Source organism: Vigna umbellata, chromosome 1 (genome assembly GCF_029865625.1).
Source record: "Vigna umbellata cultivar VRB3 chromosome 1, Vumbellata_1.0, whole genome shotgun sequence".
NCBI lineage: Eukaryota > Viridiplantae > Streptophyta > Magnoliopsida > Fabales > Fabaceae > Vigna > Vigna umbellata.
In genome coordinates this window covers 9935694-9956594 of record NC_142165.1, presented here as the reverse complement: position 1 = coordinate 9956594, position 20901 = coordinate 9935694, and the positions used below count along the sequence as shown (strand labels likewise).

At 31.8% G+C, this 20901-nt stretch overlaps 3 protein-coding genes across 4 annotated transcripts; all 3 read right to left on the bottom strand.

Annotated features, from left to right (window-relative positions):
* Positions 1–2851: 2851 nt before the first annotated feature.
* CPZ (Metallo-hydrolase/oxidoreductase superfamily protein) lies at positions 2852–7582 on the bottom strand. The gene is made up of 8 exons (XM_047311529.2): positions 7109–7582; positions 6284–6446; positions 6140–6210; positions 5776–5871; positions 5588–5701; positions 4053–4121; positions 3533–3607; positions 2852–3134 (listed from the first exon to the last, which is right to left on the bottom strand). The coding sequence occupies exons 1-8, from the start codon at positions 7481–7483 to the stop codon at positions 3045–3047; spliced, it is 1053 nt and encodes a 350-aa protein (XP_047167485.2). The 5' UTR covers positions 7484–7582; the 3' UTR covers positions 2852–3044.
* A 580-nt stretch (positions 7583–8162) lies between these two features.
* LOC124836381 (lipid-binding serum glycoprotein family protein) lies at positions 8163–14438 on the bottom strand. The gene is made up of 6 exons (XM_088093835.1): positions 13896–14438; positions 13106–13245; positions 10224–10578; positions 9872–10120; positions 8657–8782; positions 8163–8557 (listed from the first exon to the last, which is right to left on the bottom strand). The coding sequence occupies exons 1-6, from the start codon at positions 14436–14438 to the stop codon at positions 8360–8362; spliced, it is 1611 nt and encodes a 536-aa protein (XP_087949961.1). The 3' UTR covers positions 8163–8359.
* A 1065-nt stretch (positions 14439–15503) lies between these two features.
* On the bottom strand, positions 15504–18412 carry IQD33 (IQ-domain 33). 2 transcript variants are annotated; one of them, XM_047311536.2, is made up of 6 exons: positions 18102–18412; positions 17605–17889; positions 17211–17417; positions 16628–16741; positions 16029–16412; positions 15504–15765 (listed from the first exon to the last, which is right to left on the bottom strand). In XM_047311536.2, the coding sequence occupies exons 1-6, from the start codon at positions 18171–18173 to the stop codon at positions 15652–15654; spliced, it is 1176 nt and encodes a 391-aa protein (XP_047167492.1). In that variant the 5' UTR covers positions 18174–18412; the 3' UTR covers positions 15504–15651. The 2 variants fall into 2 exon arrangements, with proteins under 2 accessions (XP_047167492.1, XP_087949955.1); XM_088093829.1 differs by having other exon boundaries at positions 17605–17886; positions 18102–18411.
* Positions 18413–20901: the final 2489 nt, after the last annotated feature.

Here is a 20901-nt window from a genome sequence, read left to right as displayed (position 1 = left end):
TTTATAATAAATATGCTTTTCATTTTAACAAAAGTTTTCAATGTTGTAATCTTTTTTTTTAAATTAATCTCTTGAAATATTTTTATTTTTATTTTTAAAATATATTTTTATGTGTTTGTAATCTATTTATAATATATATATATATATATATATATATATATATATATTATTGTGTTGTTGAATAGTTTTTCCTTTTATCTTAGTAGTATAATCAAATTTATTGACTTATAAAAAAACTCAATGCTAAAAGATTAGATTGTTAGAATGATGACAAAACAATCACTTAATATTAAAAAATAATACAACATAATTTTTTATGTATGTTTCTTTATAAATTTAATAACATTTTTTTCATTGTAAATTTTTTAGTATATGAACACTTATGTACATGACTATATTTCCACAAGTTAAATTATAATCACGTTTAAAACAAATAAAAGTTGTAGAAATATAGGACCAATTTCAAATAACACAGTCCTCCACTATGTATTAGAGTTATTTTTTATGGATTGTTTATACCTTTTTCTTAAAAATAAACTATTTCAGAATTTGAATTTTGGTTTCTATAAAATGCTAGTGTCACCTCTAGAATATTTAGTAGAGCTAAACTAATGCAGTACCTTTATCCTTCATTTATATTTATATAATGTTTAATCAAAAGTTAACTAGTCTTTTAACATATATAAAAATAGGAAAAGATAAAAAATATTTTTTAATAATTCTATTAAAAACTTGTATTATTTAAAACAAATAGATCTACACAAGTACACGATTGAGAGTAATTTGCTTGGAAGCAGGAGTAAGATAATTTTTGTTTCATTAATCAAACAAGTTACTTATTAGGTAGAGAAAGCCAAATAGTATTGCTGATAAGCTTTACCTATAACGTCATCAATTAGAATTTTAAACACTAACATAGTTATTCTAAAGATCATGTTTCTAAACACGCAAACTATAAGGTTGTAAAAATATAAAATTAACATGACATTAGTTAAATGAATTAAATGTGAGAATTATTTTTTCTGTCACAGTAAAATATTATGTGCATAGTTGGATAGAGATAAAATTTGAATTATTTGCGTAAAATATTGAATTATATATAAACCGACTTGTTGTGAAGAGGTTTATCCATTTGTTGATGTGTTATTTTGTTTGACATATCATAGTCAAATAAATACCAAGATGCTGTTCATTGATGAATAAGTTGGTTCCTTTGTCCCACAAATATGAGTCTTTAGATACGATGTTGACACAACTCTGGCAGCCTTGTGTAGGAAAAATGTTCCCAAATCAACTTACTAACTATAATATCTATCATCTTTAACTACCTCAATTATAGTGGATGATTCTTGTTTGAATAATCTATTGTGTTTGAATTTTGTTCACGCACTTTAAAATTAATTTTACGTTACTAAAAAATAAATAAAGTCTGGTTAAGATTTTGATTGAATTTATTTTAGTTAATATTTATGTATAAATTTATATTGATTTATCTACATTCAAATATTAGTTAATATGAATTTTGTATTTAGTTGTAGATTGAGGAATATTCTTTTATAGATGAAAATATATATTATTTTCTAAAATAAAGTATAAAACATCAGTTAAAACATTCAATATGTTATTATTGAGTAAAATTTATTAAAAAAATACATTTATGAGTTTTATTTAATATTTCCGAAGTTCTAAATTTATATTTTTCAATATTTTTAAACTAAAAGTGTATTATTCTCAGTTGATTAATAATTCTTATTATTACTTTTAAAATAATTATTATATTTAAATATAAATTAGGTTAAATAACTATTTTAGTCTCATTTTGATAAATTTTTTCAATTTATTTATTTAAAAATAATTACTGTAGTTTCTTATGTTAAATTGATATTAAATAATTTTAGATAATTATACTAGCATAACTCAGCTTATTTGAAAATAGTCAATTTCAGATAATTATACACAGTTTTAAAAGCAGATCATGTTTGAAAAACACTCTTCAAATATGCACGAAATTAATAATTCCAACCAAAAAATATATGTCTAGTTTCATGCTCTTTCTGTTAGATTGTGTGTTTGAGTACCCTTTCAGAGGGGACAAACGAGACACATGATTTTTAAGAAGGTACAATTCAAAAGAAAAGAAAGAAAAGAAGTAACGTACAAGCTATCTTTAGTGAGATAATGGTGTACTTTATCTATATGGAACAAGAACAGAATGACTGCTGGAATATATTCCCAGATGATTGGAAAGTAAAGAAGACATTATGACTCTCCGTTTTTTTTTTTCAAGGGAAGAGATTATGATTAATATAAGTTTTCCAATACTTCTATCAATATAGTTTCTGTAAAATAAATATTTTTCAATAAAACACTTTTTGTAAGATCATAGATACAAGAACTTTTTAATGTATTTTTTTTCATGTATTTAAAATTAACATTTTAAAGAATCATTTTGGACACTAATTCTGTCCAAAAAAAACAGGTCACTAAGAATCCTCTAAGGACTAATCATAAGTGATTTTCTCTTCAAACAGAGACTATGTGAGAAAGGTGTTTGAAAATTATTAAAAGACTATTGTGTTCCATATTTATAATTTCAAAATACTATTTGGTAATTTTTCTCCTTTTGTTTAGGTGGGGTTACTGCCTCAAAAGAAGAATTTGATTACAAGCCACATAAGAGGAAGTGGTAGTTTTTCTCTTTTTCAGCAACCAAATTAGGTTAATTAACTTTTTTTTTCCTTAATCAAAAGGCAATTCAGATATCCAAATATAAAAAGGAAACTACATAATTCATAAGAGACCAAAAGCAGGTCTAATTCTCTATCCTATCAATCAAAAAAGCATATGCATATGAAGCCAAGTTGGGGAAACAATAACTTTAACGCTGTGTAAATTACATAGGTATAAATTGAAAGCTTACAAGTTCAAAAAAAAAATGTACCTCTCTAATTTACAAGAAATAAACTGTGAAATCTACACCTAGGAACACTTTTGTCCTCTATTTGATACACTGATAATGGTGAAGAGTGAATATACGTTGATTCCTAAGTGTACATAGATTTGAAGCCTTCCGTAAGAGGAACCACCTTTGCGGACAGCCTGGACTGCAGTTTTGATGCAGCTTGTCGAATATCCTGAGGAATTACAAAAAATGCATATTTTATTCACTGGTTTTTTTCTTCATGGAAACAAAAACTTAGATATAATTCCTTAAGAGGCTTTGGTGCTGGTGTCTAATCAGAAATGGCATTGTATTCAAGTAATATTTACTAACCTTTCATACATGTACACATTGTTGAGATAAAACTTTAATTATGATTGAAGAACACCATATAAAATACTCTAGGAGTGCATCTAAGTTTTGTTTTTGTCATTAAATTCATATTTAATGTGATGCAAGAGGGTATGCCCCTCCATGATGAAGGTCATGAAAATTCACAAATATTAGAGATTTGCATCTAATATGCAAATACGAGCACTTGAGGAATGTAACTTGCAAGTTAAAAAACTAAGAGGAAAAATATAGCATTACCTCTAACGAATATCTTGGTGAAAAATGAGTCAACAGAACTGCTTTGTTGCGAATCCACTGTGCATTTGCAATGATCTACATAAAGTGTCATAAGTTTACTGTTCAGGAATTCAACAATATATTATGAAGTAGAGAGGAAATTCTGAAATCAGTCAACCACCAGAAAAAGGTGTGAATTTGTCTGAGCAGATAAAGACTCTAGTTTATTTTTAATATTTTCAAATGGTACAAGATTGACTTATGAATCCAACATGGTATACAATTTGGTGCCAGAAAAGCTATGTACTTATTTTAACTATTCTGTAACATTGGGCTAAAAAAAGCTGCTGACAATACAACGATTGTGATATATATGACTATACCTATAGCTATACTAACATGAACACCAACTCGATCATAAGTGACAGCAAAATAAAAGAGAAAGGGCAAGCATGATAGCTGCAAAAGTTGGCCTTCGTGCATCTATGATTTGTCGAGCTAAGTTCAGAGTAGCCATGAAAGAAAGAAACATGTTACATACCTCAAATAAATGAGTATGACCACGTTGCCGAGCATGATCTATGCTGAATGAATCATCTAGGAAAGTTGCCTATTAAAAGAGTTTCAATAAGCAAAGCAAACAAAACAAAAAGATCAATTAGGATAGCAAAAAAGAAGAGCACACTACAAAGGAAGGTAACACCAATTTTTGAAAAGTTTTACTCCTAGTTTTTCAAGTAAGCGTATACCCAACGTCCATGAGTACCGATGAAATGAACTTAGATGACTCTGATAATTCTAGTAACACAACATAACAAAGAGGACGACAAACCTTTGATATACAATAAAAAAATGTTTACACTTTAATATTTTTAATTGATCTTGTCACAGTTAAGGATCAGAAAGAACCGAGAAGAAACAATAAACGATAAAGGGGAAGAAAGAAAAGAACAAAGTTCAAAATGAGATTAAATAAAACATTATGATTTATAACTGACAAACAGGATTTTTTTCTTGTAGCCTCTCACCATTCTCGTATTCTGTCTTCAGTTTTGTTGTATAGGCAAGCAAAAATTATATAAAAATGAAGAGATTTCAATGAGAGAGAAAAGGATGGCAAGCAGAAAATCTTTATCTCTGCCCCTTATTCTTCCTTTATCCTTTAGGATAAAACAATAAAGAAAGACTATAAGAATCTGCAGGAAAAAACATGTGGAGAAAGCCAACAGGAAAATCACAACCAAAACACCTGAAATAATAAAGGCCTGCAATCTTTTCGTATAGCCATCAAGGAGAAAACCCCTCTTAATTATCATTTACCAATAAACTGAAAACCATAGAAATTATAATATCATCCTTTTTCACTATCTGTTTTCATTCCTTCCGATTCAATCTAACCAGGCACAAAACAAAAAGTCAACTAAAAATTCCCATGACAATACATCAAGTTGTAAATATGATCATCATAAAGAATTAGTTAAGGAACAGTTAAGTCATTTATGAAACTTGGAAGGTTGTTTTTATGCTAAAACTTATTACATACACATTTTACACATCCCATACTTGATTCCTGCAATGCTGTCAAAATCCCGAGTAAACTCGCAAACTTGAATGATCCTGTGAATAAAGAAACTACCACGAACTGATGCAAATGGCAGATTGTGCCAAGACCATGATGTTGGCGGAATATCAGGATTGTGCATCACGTCAATCCTTTCCATCTTGTGAAGCTAGGTTTGCCAACCCATATGTTGGCTAATACACAACCCAACCCGACCCAAAATCAAAGCCTAACACTCGTGTGACCCTTTTGTTCAGCTAGGGTTCCCAGCCACTCGTATATCAGAAACGGAGACTCAAGATGGTGCACACACCTCTTACAAGTTGACTTACGATATTCGAGTTACAATATTTTATCCCTCTTCGGATCATCTTACAAACCCCAAAGATTACTGAACCCTTTTTTCTATTCTCCATTTCTAAGAATTTCAAATGATCATACTATCAATTCTCAAAGTCCAGTGAACTAGGACACAAAATAATTGTACCAAGTTCCATTAAAAGAATGTACTATACCTCAGTTATGAGAATTTTGGCTCTCAATGCATCAGAGTTACATGGTTCAAGCATAAAATCTGGTGTTGTATCACCGGTGAAGGCCACCTCAGGAGATAATATAGTGTCTGTAATCTAGAAAGGAGAGTTCATTAAAGGTAAGGATCAAAGAAGATTTAGATCCAAATTGAGCTCCAGCTATCACAAACCTCGGCACCAGCCTTCTTCAATTTCTCAATTTGTTTCCCATTCAAGTGTGCATACTGTTTCCTCAATTTTTTCCTGATTGAGTAGAATACATAGCCCTGCATAAAACAAGTACGTGTTTTCAGCAGATAAAGGTGTTGTGATACAAGATCGCAAGTCTTCACACAATTTCAAACTGAAATATCAAGAAACAGAAGACAATACTGTAGACAAAAACAAAAATGTGCTAAGCCAAAATCCGTTAATTTTTGTGCCAAAGTCTTTGTTCAACAATTTTAGTACACAGAACGAGTTAACTTCCAGCACTGATATAACATGCCCTTCAGTTAAAAGAAAATGGCTACAGAATGGTTGGTTGAAAGATACCTGGCTAGGTATAACATGTTGTGTTCTGAATGGTCGGACAACAAGGTTATTCCGTATCTCATATGTCTCCCCTGAAATGAAACTTTGCATATCATTTCCTTGAAGTTATCTCCTCATCATTAACAACAGACAAATGACACATACCCACATCCAAGGCAACCACTTCAGCATTCAATTCAACCTGGCCCATTGTTCTGTGAATATCAAGCAGCTTCTCAACATCCTCTTTGATGCAAGGAGGCACAAAGATAGTGGGAGGTTTTAAATTGAACAAACCACGGCTAGCTACATACATTGGCAGCCCTCCCTAAATCATTCAACATTATAGCACACTTATCCCAAATGTACAGTTAACATCCAAAGTACACGATACATAGAACAAATAAAACTTACAAAGAAACTACTAGGATGCAATCGCACATTTACAAAGAAACTTACAAATCACAAGCAGGACCCACAGGGATCAGTGAAAACCAAGAAAAAAAAGGCAATCTTTGTGTAAGTTGTTTTTAGAATGTGTTTGGTTTAGAAAAATTCCATTTTCCAGTGCATGTTGAACCCAAACCTCCTCTCACATTAGATGCACATTCAATGTGACTGAGAACTTATTCAAACACAGCCTGTATATGCCATCAACATTAGTCCTTGCCATCAACACATATAGGCCTAAGTTCTAACAGAGAAGACTTTAATTAAAAAAAATATCAGTTTTTACTTTATTTTCAATTTTCAAAAGTTTATATAAGAAACTATAAAAATAACTTTTTTTTATTCTCTGTTTTCACAATCTCCTATATAAACTTAAAACAGAATAAAACTCATATTTTTTCATAACAAACAACCTTCTGGCCACGCTAATAAAGTATGAATTGGCCTTTCCATACAATCTATTAAGCTAACAGAGAGCATATGAAATTTACCCTTTCTCCCATAGAAAGTTATTGGTGACAAAAGTGGAGAGAACCTTACAATGTGATCAAGATGAGCATGAGTAATGAAAAGGAAATTTTGATTAATAGCTCTACTAGGGCACCTCCCAATATCAAAAGTGCTCTTGAATTCAGGGATAATGATACATGTCTCTTGGCCTCCAACTGAAATACCCTCAATGGAATAACCTTCCAATTCCAGAACTTTCCGGTTCACCTGCGACCGGGCTATACGGTACTGCTCTTCGTGATCAATTTTTTTGCTGATTTCAGACAAATACCCCGACCCTTTCAGCACATTGATATGGCTTTGCGTTGAAACTTGGTGGTGCAGTGGCTTTGGAGGGAGAATGGGGTGGTGCAGTGGAAAGTGTTGAGGGGTCTTGAAGGCTAAGTTGCTAAGAGAAATATGCATTGTTGCTTATGAATTTGAACGGTGATGGATAGAAAGAGGGACTGAAAAAAGAGGGTTTAATCTGGGTTTTACAGACGTTGGTGGGTGTCTATATAAATCAACCACAGGGACATTGGTGATGGAATTCGAAGATAAGGTTAACTTGCTAAACACTGCCGTTTCGACTTTCAGGTTTTATTGCTATTTCTTTTATCCAAAATTTGACAAAATGGATTCTAATACTTCTGTGGGTTGATATCATTATTATAATTTCCTAGGGGAAACATGAGTCTCCACTTTTATTTTACTCATGATAATAAAAAAAACAGAGTGAAAAACTAATTATTATAATAAAGATCAAACTAAAAATTTATTAAAAAATAAAATTATGAAAGATGTGTCTATAAAAAAAAACATATGTAAAAATAAATCAATTTTATTAATTTTTATAATTTTATTTTCATTGTTTAATAGTAAAGTTAGGCCTGTCATATTTTGACAGTTTTTTAATTCGATACTATTTGTACTTTTTTAATTGAAAATAGATTTCAGTGAGAATTAAGTAAATATGATTTGTGTTTTAAGCTCATATGTTTTTACTAAATAAAAGCTAACAAAGAAGCATAACACGTTAAGTTTTTTCTATCATTGGAATACAAAACTGCTAAAATTCTTGAATCTAATGTCACAAGATAAAGAGTTACGAAAATCCATTGCTTTCACATAATTTTAAGACTGTGTTGTATTGATCCGTGTGAATTTATTGCAATAAACCTATTTTCTACTTTCATTTCCTAGCAATTAACAAAACAAACAAGATTGCACAGGTAGAAGTATAATCTTGATTTCTGGTTTGACATATTTACAATCCACGAATATTAACAACACACTCTTCCTCTACTGAATGAAATAGGAGAAACGTTTGTTTGATTCCGTAAATGCTACATCACTGCAAACTGCAAGTCTTGAAGTTGACAAGATAATCTCTGCATTTTGTAAGATGAAGCCATGAATGATGGGCAAAGGTAACCCTTTATTTAGACGTGTATTGGCATGCGGCAAGAAGACAGTTTCAATGAGCGTCCACACAACTGGCTGCAGTAGGAAATCACAACACACCCTTTATCAATGAGGCGTTATAAAATTCAATTTTCAGTCAGTCACTGTTATGCGTCATATACAACATAAAGGCACCTGAATGAGGTACATCCGCAGGTTGCCAATTTTGCTCCATTTCAATGACATTTGAAAGTCATTCAATCTGATATCACCAACGAGGTTGTTTCCACTGATTTTGAGCGCACCTGTAGCTTGAATTACCTGTGGAAACAGGATGTAATATAGCAATAATGGTCATCCTTGTAACGAATCAATATATTTATAAAAACAAACAAGGACCTCAGCAGCTGTTAGTCACAGGATTTGGTCATGAAGGGTGGCACTGCTTAAATGCCATTATTAATGATGGTTAGAGGGAAAAGGAGAGAAAGGATTCTGAATAATTGGCATGTGATGAAAATATGACTACCCATTTGTTTTTAATAATTCTATAACTAGTATATATGCTGAATGCAGCTCCAATGAGATCACTAATATCATAAGATTCCCAAACATTGAGATTTCTAATATTCCAACATAGTTTACTACTCAATCTTGGCTTTAATTATTTTTAAACTGACTATTCTTTAATTATGTGTCACCTGTCCACCAGTGGTTGAATAGATACATAGTATCTGGCTAAAATATATTCCGTGCACAGATGCACAAAAACATATACCTTATTAGTACTAATAAAGCTATCTAATATAAGACTACAGTAATTCATTGAATAACAATCAGTTCCAAAATCACTACCAAGTTAAGCTGGTTCAATAGTTGGTTCTTTAAACTCAGCCTCTCTTGATGCTAGCGAGGTATAGGAAACAAAAATGTATGTATTTCTTACCAAATAAAAAATATTGTTGTAGTTAAAGCAATCATTGATAGAAATCCTTTAAACTAGAATATTCATTAGTCTGACATACAGGGCAAACACTAATAGCTGCAGCCAAAAACATCCCAGCACTGTTGACTGACAAACCAATCCATTGGGCAGGAAGATTGATTAGCAAGATTCAAAGATAAATGACAGCACTATAACAAGGTTGCTATGGATTAGCTTCCTTTTATAGAAAATAAAAATTATAAAAGAGAACTGCTAAAAGTTGTACGATTAAGCTTTTAGAATAGAAAAATGACTCATCTAATAGCTTTCATTGTATCCTGAACTGATTTTAATACATAGCAGCCCATAGAACTTATCATGAAATAATATTTAGTAGCATCCAAGTAATATAGAATGGTGACGAATAAAAATACACAGATAAAATATGGCGATAAAGGTATTTAATTTAATGCTAATGATCTTACCAATGATATGCATGCCACCGGTATTACTTTGTCTTCTTCCAAAACATCAATTGTCATGTCTACAATTGTGATGGCACCTGCTTTCTGATTTGATATCTCCACAACTGGAGGAGAAGATAAAGATATATTGAAGTTCATGTCATGATTTGGGTATTTCTTGTATAGCTGGGGAATAATAAATCTCCATCCTGCAGTGTTCAATAGAGATTGATCTGGTATTTGGTCTACGATCCAGTGCATAAATTTTGCCTGAAGAGTGTAAGCAATTTCTTTGATGCCAATCCAATGATAAAAAAAGAAGAATATTTTAAGAAAATATGATTTAATATCACAACCAAACATCTAAACTTACATCATAATATAAGGCTGATGCGGAGTTAAAAACAGCCTCATCTAAAGTGATTCCTACCATTTTTGATGAATTTGTGCATAGAATTGGAAGTTTCAAGTTATTGTGGTAGAGGTCAAGAATTGGTACGGAAGGATTTCTTTCTATAAATAACCCATTGGTTTCAAATCCAACATATGAATCACTTAATAAAACATCATTCACAAAAGTTACATTCAGAGAAGTGTGGTCATCAACTGGGACTTCCTTTGGAAGACTTTCCAAATATGAGTCTAGTCTAGAAATCCCTTTTGTAAGTTTCTTGGTGATGGCATTTTCAACTGCTGAACCAATTTTCTCTTCAAAGGCATCAACTACCCTGTTAGATAGGAAGAAAAATTAAAAGTCAAAAAACCATAAAATAAATTTTTGCCAGATAAAGTTGACAACGGAATATGTGTGAATAGAGGATGAAACTAAATATGCTGGAAAACTTCAAAAAGCAATATTTCATAAAACATTAACTACAACAACATACTGTGTATATTCACCATATTATTCCACCAGGCTAGCTGGAAAAATTTGGAAACTAAAAAAGGAGATGGAGATGGAGATGGAGTGGGGAATGTTCAGTGGGAAGAAGTCACAATTGTGAATTTTCTATGCACAGTATCATGGCATTTAATTAGAGCATTTCCAGGTAGTAGTATTAGTAGATTGTGGGGCTAAGCACAATTTCGTATTCACTAAGTTGGTAGAAGAATTGAAACACCCCATAATAGAAAACCCTCTTATTTTGTAAAAGTAGGGAATGGGTGTAAGCCATGATGCAAGGATGTACGCTTTGAATCACACTAGAAAGTATGCAAATCCACCAAAACTTCTTTCTATTTAGACTTGGTGAAGGTGATGTTGTGTTGGGTCTGATCTCATTAGAAGGTTTGGGCAAAATAAGAGTCATTTTGAAATCTTGACAGCGAAGATGAAGGTTGTTGGATAGGATGAAGTACTCATAGGATAACCTCTATTGACTAGGTCAGCAGCCTCACTTATGTCTATGTAAATGTTTTACAAGACTAGGGACATAATTTTGAGATTGGTTTCCATTCCATAACTGAGCCTGCTGGAGGTAAAGAGGAGATTTCTAACAGTTGTTGCAGAGGTTCTACACTAATTTGAGGATCTTTATGAAGCATCATTAGGTTTGCTTCCTACTAGAATAGAAGCATTAGCATGATACTCACCTCAAAGAAGGAACCACCATTCCAAATATTAAATCATTTAATTATCCCCCGTTATCAAAAGTCAGAAATTTACTAGTTAAAGAGAACAGGTTTAGTCGAACATAATATTAACTCTTATCCAACTCGACTATGTTAGTTAAGAAAAAAGGATGAAGGACCAAGATTTTGTATGGACTACAAAGCTTTGAATAAACTCATAATACTCAGCAAGTTTCCGATCCTTGTTTCCCACCATGTTTTTCTTTCCTTATTCTCTTTTATTTTTTAATAAAATCTTCATGTAATGCAGCAATGTCTGGCATGAGCTTATTTGGAAGTTTCAAATCCTTGTCATAGAGGTTTTGGGAGAGATCAGGTGTTTTCCAAATTGGATCTAATTAAAGCCAGGTTAACATCAAATTAGAATGTGGAAAAAGGATATTGAGAAGACCACCTTTCATACACAACACCTTTTGGACTCAAAGAAACCCCTCTTCTTTTGGTTCTTCACGAATGAAATTATCAAACCATTGTTGAGGAACTATACACCTGTTGTCTTCGATGACATTTTGGTTTGCAGACACAACATGAAGATACATGTCATTCATTTGTGGCAGGTTCAGCAAATATTGCAACAACATACTTTAAAGGTGAACAAGAAAAATTAGAGTCTTGGACGGCTTCTTTTGGAGTATTTGGGATACATAATCTCTGGAAACAGAATTGCTACTGATCTGAAGAAGTTGGAGGTCAAGTGGTTAGAGAGACATCCAAGGATAGAGGGGTTCCTTGGCATGACAGGACACTACACAATTTGCAGAAATTATGGCAAAATCGCCAAACAATTGGATTAGCATACAAAGAAAGATAGATTCCATGGAAGAAAGGAAGCACAAGAAGTGTTCGAGCATCTTAAAAATGTTATCATGGTAACACTGCCTACTTAGCAGTCCCCAACTTCACCAAACCTCATTACTGAGACAGATGCTTCAGAAAAAAAGGTTTAGGACCTGTTTTATTACAAGAGGGAAAACAATGAGCTTTCTTGGAGTACCTCTTTATCTGATAGGGCTAGACATTTTACACGGTTAGGTCAAGCCTCACATTGATTCAATATGCCTAGAATATGGTATACCTACTTGAGCACCAAAAAGCTAAGTACAGTATAGTAGATACTATACAATGGGGTTAGCCATTTTACCATGAGGTTTACTCTATCCCTAGTGTTATCTTTGTCCAGTGAGACTGCTTGGTATTGGTGGTGCTGCATACTAGTAGAGGGTGTAACTGGTAAGTACTAAAATATAACCTTATAACAAAGTGGTTGGTTATGGCTTTTCTAGATAAACAAATAATGTATAAGTGCTGACACGGGAAAACTTGTATATACTGAAATTATGGAACCCAAAAATTAATTTGGAAAAAGTAAGGGGCAGTTTTTTGAGTAAATGTTTTCTGTTTCCATTTCTTATTTTCGCTATAATTACAAAATGCACCACATTTTGATTTAGTTTTCTGTTTTCAAAAAGAAGATGAAAATAAAAAATAAATATTTTAAAAGTAAACATGCACCAAGGCATCTACGCTTAAAAGAGTAAGGATAAGCAGCTAGCAGCACAAGTTCTATAGTGCTACAAAAGATATGTTCCTTTGAGGTAGAATCTAAAATGGATATTTCCATACCCTTGATAAAGCCAAGATGCACCTCCATCCAATTTTATTGAAATATCTTTAACATTAGACCCGCAGTCCTTGAGTTTCAGCTTCAAAGACCCTTCCTGATTCTCCAAACCCAATGTAAGTCCAACTTCCATGCTTTTAACCTTTCCAGCAGTAGCACTAATCAAATTCCTTTCTGATTACAGCCGTGAAGAACAGATAGAAACAGAAATAACAGTAAAAAATGTATATCATTTTAAGTCCATGCAAACAAGAATAACCATATACCAATATAAGAATATAAACTTTTCATAAAATAAGTAAAGCAAGGGTACCACAGAAATTCCATACTGCATGCCGTTGCACAGTTTATAATTAAACAGGTTAACATTGCTGGATACCGAAACACGCAACAGAAAATGACAAAGTATCCTTCAAATCACAAGGCACACAGAAAATTAGTTATCAAGAATCCCATTTCCAACAAAACCCCTTTAAATTTCAAATAACGAGCAACAAGTGAACCAAAGAACTCCCTTCCGCCCCCCTTAGAAAGACTATGTTTCAAATAAGAGCTAACAACACAATTTTGACACTTCAAAAAACATAATTGCACACATATATGCATTTAATTGTCAACTAATCAGAAACCATCATAGATATATAACTTTCAATATAATTGTTACGAAAGCCAACAAACTTAACAGCACAATCTATAACTTTACGACAGCATATAATAACTTTTAAAGTGCATTACAATTAAATTATCGCTATATATAAAGTTATAAACAAAAACAAAGGATCAATTTCTTACCTGAACTTCTGCTCTACCTCTGTCAGAGATCTCAACAGGCACAAGCCATGTGCTGTAAGAATAATACCAATTCATGCTCAAATCACAAGTAACCCCAGAAGCTGTAATGGAAATTCCAGTCTCCCCTGGCTTGACACTTGAGGAAGGAACATAGATATGATAAATTGTGATGTTGGAGAGCACCATGTAAACATTACCCACAACTGGGATTTTCGAAGTCTTTTCAATATTCGGCAACTGAAGTGGGATAAGTGAGGAAATTGCCTTATTTACCAGCAACTCCTTCACAAAGTCAAGGCCGTTTTGGGTAATCGACAGGGATATAAAAGCTTCGTTATTGGGATGAAATTGAGCATACCCGTGATTCAAGGAAGAGGCTAGTAGAAGCAGAACAAGGAAAGGTGTCATTGTGATTCGTTTTCGAAAATTGGATTTGATCATCTGTTGCAAAGACAAAGATAACATAGAGAAAGTCGTACACGGAGAAATCTTCCAAGGACTCAGAACACACTGTTCATGGACTGAAAAGTCCGATTTGCCCATTCTGATTTGGAGTTCATCAAATTGAAAATAAAAAAATGCCGACAAATTCTAAAAGATATTATTTGTTTATTTACATAAAAAAAAAGTTTGGTATAATTTTCTAACCAAAAAGCTAATTTCCAAGAAACTGATTATGTTCAAAATAGTTTAGAATTATTCTGAGCATTTAATACATTTATTATGTTTAAGAATTCAATTAAAAATTATTAATTAAACTAAAATAATTCTATGATAATCTGATTCTCACGGTTCAAAATTTATATATATGACCAACATACTTCTTTTTATGTCAAACTTGAGTTGTGCTGAACTTGTCTATGACCATCACGTTAATGATGTTTTCAATATAGTCTGATGCTATGATATCATCACTTTGAATTATGATTATTATTTTTTAAACATTGGTTAGTTTCCTTATAAAACTAATTTTATTTGGTTCTTGATTTGCAAGAAGTATCTTCCATGTTTGTGACATAAACATAAAGGATTTGAATGTGATTAGCCTTTAATGTTTACTCTTTTTTCACCAGTACATTTGCCCTGCTATACTTAGGAAGTATACTTCATGAAAGGCTCCAAGAATATACAAGTGATAATCACTTGTTTCCATGCTCAAATATATATAAAGAAACTATTGACAAATTGATTAGCTATTGCTAAAGGGGCTACATTATCTAAGATTCATGATTAATTTTCTTCTAGAGGGTCAACGTTAGGGATTATCTTAGGTCTGGTATTTATGATCGATGCTGTCATTTTTTGCTTTCTGAGATCATCCCAACCTAATTTCATACACGTCAATCACGTGCCGTTTACTTTTGCCACGTGTGGGAAATGATGGAGACATTTTTGGAGGCTTTTTTAACCTAATCATGTGCTTAAGATATTCAGAATCTTTCTATTAAACCAACACACATTGGTTTCTACGAAACATATATGGTTGAATCTTAATAATGAGTATTTTCATGTCTCAGTTATAATAAAATAACAACTACTGTTCGGCAACTAATTGTGACTGCATTGATTTCTTACAACTAAATAATGGATGAAATTTGGAAAACAATATCAATCAAAGCAACCATCTCAATCCTGCACTTGTCATTATGTACAATGTACACATAAGATTATGGAATCAAGAATCTACAAGAGAGTTCAACCACTACATCTCAATATAGTACCAGAAACATAATATCAGAGTTTATTTTATTACAAGTTACACATTAGAAGCTTTCGAGGAGCTTAATGTAATCTCTGTTCTGCTTCCCGCTTGCTTTTGTTTTGGCTTAACATCCTTGCTAGCATTTCCCCAACCATCTCTCTTGCTTACCTGTGAAAGCATTAAAAATCTATATTTTTAGGAGATGGTAAAGATACACAAGCAACATTCTCATGCATTCATATCATATCTTTGGTGATCATGACATTGTATTTAGAAAGGTTAATGAATCATTATTTTGTTTCTTGAAGTTGAAAGTCTAAAGTGCTGCTATATTAAACAAAATTTCAGTTTATTCATCTATATCTGTCAACTTATTTGTTTAGTGTCATTTTTATCTTTGTAAGGAAGGAATACAAATGAAAATTTCTGACCTTTGGCTGCTGCTCTTCATGGAATTGATAACTTGGCACTGTTTTCCGTCTTGAAACGGTTCTCCTAGCCTTGAAGTTGGTCTTTGCTGTGTGGGGTTTGAAGCTAACTTTTTCTTCTTCTGAATTGATTGAATAGTTATCAAAATGAAGGGGCACCTCATTTGATCCGCAGCTCTCCTTTTCTTCCCCAGCAGCATCTAAAAATCTTGTCATGATTGTGAATTTGTGATTACAATTAGAAGGTTCATATTGCTTCATGGCATGGCTTTCAACTGATGAAGTCTCTGGAAGGCGTGTTGCCATCCATCTCTCAAGCCAGCTCCAACTCATATTTGACTCCAAGCTGTTGTGTTTTGTTAATTTTCTCTTTGAACAGATTCTTAGCTGCAACAACCAGGATCAGTATTTTGCTGTCAGCCATGTTTGTCCTTTATCCACATTTGATTGTGTGCATCGTCAATGTAATAAGAAATCACTGATTGTACGACTTTTAAGTTAATTGTTGTAAAGTCAAACAAACTTATAATACAAGGTTGCTTGTAATTGAATGATAATGTTAAATACACCAGTGCATGTGCTATTTAGTCTTTAGTGTTTACCTGTTGTGAGAAAGCATATGCCAGTGCTCTTTCTCTTCTGGTTGATGCCTCCATTCTACTCTGCATCCTCATTTTTGAAACATAACTACTTACAGTGCTGTCATCCCAGTCTTCCTGAAAATGCCTTGTGTTATTTTGCAGCTTAACAGAATTTTTATTGGTTTCAAATTATGGCCAATTCAACGGGTCCCAAGTAAATTTAACACTCTTAGAAATGTTCCAACTATGTGTCATGTATGTAAAATGAACCAACCTTGCTTGCTTTAGCTGCAGCTCAAATTAACATAAAGGATGATTTATCATGTTAACATGTCATCTTCGTTATTCCCTTTTATCAAGTTTTTGTTTTTGTTTTCTTTTCTGTAGAAGAAAAAATAAAGGATATGATATTATATTAGCCTCTCTTTTTGTTAGTCATCTGCAGTTTATAATATGCGAGAAAGATGTCTTAAAATGCTAATTTTCTCTAATTTCTTTGTCCTTTTCTTCTGAATTCATTCTCATGAGCATCTTAGTTTTCATTTTCTCTTTTAACCAAAACCAGGGAGGCTAGTTGACAACGCATCATTAGCTTGTGTTATACCTTTTGCTTTATTACTTGAGTTCTGGTCCTGCGCTGAATTCGGTGGCAAAGGCCTTTTTCTTCTCCTTCAACCGAGAAAACTTCAATGGAGTTTGCAGTTTGGACTTCAACTGATGTGCCCAAGGACTTTCTATCAGGACTTTCTGTTACTAAATTGAACTCCTCTTTTCCTGTTTCTGATCTGATTTCTCCATTTTGACGCCTCAACTGCAATGCATCATACTACTGATGTCAACATTATATGCTATGATCAATGCATAAACAAAGGATTGATCATGTGAATTTCTGCACAAACAACTGCTAAGGATATTTCCTTAAGTACAATTTTTGCATAGACAAAGATATTCTCTGTGTGAATAAGAAGATTGATGTAAATAAACTTTGGTGAGTTTACCAGGAAGCCTCTAAATGCTGATTGAATAAGAATTGCTGCTTCTTCCTCAGTCAATGATTTGGAGTCTGAATTTGGCCTTTTCTGTGTTACATTCTCCACAGTTTCTTCACTATCGGTGTCTCCTTTATCATTCAAGTCTTCCAAAATGGACTGGGAAACCGTGACTTCAGTGCTCTTAACTGAAGCTGAATCATTCTCTGCAAGGACTGAATTGAACTCATCGCCACACAAGTACGACCTAACAGATAACCATCTTCTATTTTCAGCACTACTGCGTTTCACCTGCTGGCATGTCATAATTCAAAGCTGGTTAATGAAATATACAGTGGACATTACTGTGACACCAAGGCCAATGAATGATAACAACACTATTGGAATGTAAACTGAGCTAAAAGAATTGTGGTACCATTTTTTTCTGCTATGCATATAAAGTAAAATTAAAACAAGTAGTAAATAGAGAAGAAAGAAGCTAAAGAATGGAGCTTTGAGATACCCACTTTGGTTTCATGCGACCCATCAGAACGATTTTTGGAGAAGACACTTCTTACCAATTCCCCAGTGAACCCCATTTGAGTTTTCGAATTTCACAAGTGAAATGTGGTTCACTGATATTAATATGGCAATGCAGAAAGGTGGAGTAGGGTGCATTATTAGGATTGGATAAAGTATAATAAGGAAAGTGACACATTCTTACTTGATGAAGAATATTAAGCATTAAATATGAATAAAGTTGGGTTATTTTAAAGGTTACAGGAAACTGGTAGCTTTAATATGTAGGGAGAGATCACATGTTAACCAGAAATAGGTTGATGATGATGATCTGTGTGCAGAGATTGCAGAGCTGTAAGGGTACCTTATAAGTGAGAAAATAATAGAAGGTGGAAAAGTTAAAGAAGGATAAAAGGGTATGGAGTTGAGTGCATGTTTTTATTGCTTTTGTATATACTTTTGGCACATGGCTTGCAGATGGTAGGCTTTTATAAAGCTTACTTGTTACTGGGGTAATGTCTATTATTCCTTTCTGGTTACTACTTCTTCTGTCCTTAGCCTCCTATTTATATTTTTCTTTTTATTTTCCTTTTCTTACTTTAGTTTTATGCCAGTGCCTTTGGGAACAGGTTAGGAAGCCTAATGATTTTTTTTTCCATCGATTCTTCACTGTCAAATTTGTAGTGCTTTGGCACGTGTGCTATGTTTCTTTGTTTTGGATGGTTTAAAAATGTAAATCTCATTCTATGAATTAGTTTTATAAAAATGAGAAAGAAAATTGATATTATTTTTAATTCAAAATCATAAAACAGTTAATGAGTCTTTATCTTATATTATATGATCTTTACTTTTTTTATTTTTATCTAATATGAAATTTATTGAATTTTCATATAAATCTTGAATATGATATTTTAATTAAAGATTTGAGATTCAGTAACATTCAAACCACCAACAAATGTTAGTGTAAGAGGTTATGCATGGCTGGAAGAAAAAAATGTTTAGTGAAAATGAAGGAAAGTAGTTAAAGAGTAGGCATCATATGTGCATTGTAATTAGAGAATCATGGATTGCTCAATAAAAAGGAAAAGGGTACTTAGAAAACCCTACTTTTCCTTCTCTTACTCTACCAAAAATAGATATAATTTCTTTGGTGGAGCTTTTTTGAAATTGTGAGAATTTAAATAATAAATATTTAAAACATGATTAAATGTTTATGCCTTTTTATTATAATTATGAAATATTTTATTAATATTTATAGTTTTTATTATGATAATAAATAAATTTACTTTACTTTTTTTAGTTTATTTAAACAATATCTTTTTTTTCCTTTTTTTACTTCCTACTTTTCATAATCTAATACAACTCAGGATTATTAGATTTGATTGTTTAAATAAATGAAGTGTTGCTTCCCCTGATGTGTTAATTCTTTCTTTCGTGTGTTTTGTTGTCCGATATTTTACTTTTACTAGATAATAGTAAAACAATACAACAATATTTTTATAATGAAATAGTGATTTTGTTATATGCTTAGTATAGTCTTTTTTAATAAAATTACACGCTAGCGATTACTATGAAATATGCTTAAATATAATTTTGTCTTTAAAAGATCTATAAATTTTATATTTGATTTTCAATATTTTTATATTTATTCCTAAAGAAATTATTTTGTATTTGATATTTTCTAATATGTTATTTATATTAACATGGTATGTCACCATGTAATAAAAAGAAACATATTAATTATTATAATAATAAAAAAATAAGGATTAATTTTTTAAAAAGTATTTCAAAAATTAGTTTAAAAAGAAACATAATGGTAGAATGAAATGTAAATAAATATTTTGCAAGAGCTAAATACGAATTTCATTAATCAAAAGTGAAGAAGAAATTTATTAGGTAATTACTATAGTTTACAATTTTTAAAGACAAAAACATATTTAAGCGTTTCTTATATGATTATTTTCTTGTAATAAGATTCTAGTACATGGTTTGTGAAGTTCACAATGACAGATTTAAGTACATTACAAACTTATCCTTAATTTTACACTTAATGACATGAATGAATCAAGTTTGAGTTTTATAAATTAGCATTGGTGTATATAATAATAATAAAATAAAGATCGATTTAGTAAGTTGCAATTGTGATCAATGAATCGTTTTTATGCTTGAAATTCTTCTATTATGTTTTTTTTCTTCTTATTTTTAATTTAATTTTTTATATGGAAATATTTATTAAATTTCCCATTAATAAACTTAAACTAAATAAAAAGTTCAAGAATATATTTGCAGAACATTGTAAGTAATAAGAAGACATGAAGGATATAAATTATAGGCTAATCCAAGTAGTTTAGGGGAGATACAATCTCATAAAACAACATTTTGATTAATTAAAAATGATCAAGAGAAATTATAAACAAAGAGGTGATGAGTTTATTCTAGTTAATATAATTTAATTGAACTGATTGAAGATAGTGCGTGAGTTATTATAAACTTTCTCACATGTTTTGAATTCTTACTAATAAAAAATTCAAAATTATTTCCCTATAACTTGGAAGTGGTAAAGAAGACTCAATAAACAAAACCCACACAAAAGACAAAATTAGGATTCAAACACAAATTCCTTGTAGAATTCACCATTGCATTGGTTTGGTGTTGCAAGCACCCAAGACAAACTACAACTCAGTCTTCATTGATACCTCCATTTCCAAAGAAGACAAAGTTGAAGTAAAATGCAACTTAAAAGAAACAATATGCAACAAAACAAAAGCACCAATAAAGGATGAAGCTTTTGGATCTTTCAATTGAGAA

Coding starts and splice junctions, on each gene's coding strand:
- CPZ (XM_047311529.2), bottom strand. CDS start 7,483: ATGCATATTTCTCTTAGCAACTTAGCCTTCAAGACCCCTCAACACTTT. Junction 6,211..6,283: donor AGTGGTTGCCTTGGATGTGG/GTATGTGTCATT, acceptor GTTTCATTTCAG/GGGAGACATATGAGATACGG. Junction 3,608..4,052: donor GTCATACTCATTTATTTGAG/GTATGTAACATG, acceptor CACTTTATGTAG/ATCATTGCAAATGCACAGTG.
- LOC124836381 (XM_088093835.1), bottom strand. CDS start 14,438: ATGGGCAAATCGGACTTTTCAGTCCATGAACAGTGTGTTCTGAGTCCT. Junction 13,246..13,895: donor GAGGTAGAGCAGAAGTTCAG/GTAAGAAATTGA, acceptor ACTGCTGGAAAG/GTTAAAAGCATGGAAGTTGG. Junction 10,121..10,223: donor CATCAGCCTTATATTATGAT/GTAAGTTTAGAT, acceptor TACACTCTTCAG/GCAAAATTTATGCACTGGAT.
- IQD33 (XM_047311536.2), bottom strand. CDS start 18,173: ATGGGGTTCACTGGGGAATTGGTAAGAAGTGTCTTCTCCAAAAATCGT. Junction 16,413..16,627: donor CATATGCTTTCTCACAACAG/GTAAACACTAAA, acceptor TGGTTGTTGCAG/CTAAGAATCTGTTCAAAGAG. Junction 15,766..16,028: donor ATGAAGAGCAGCAGCCAAAG/GTCAGAAATTTT, acceptor ATGCTTTCACAG/GTAAGCAAGAGAGATGGTTG.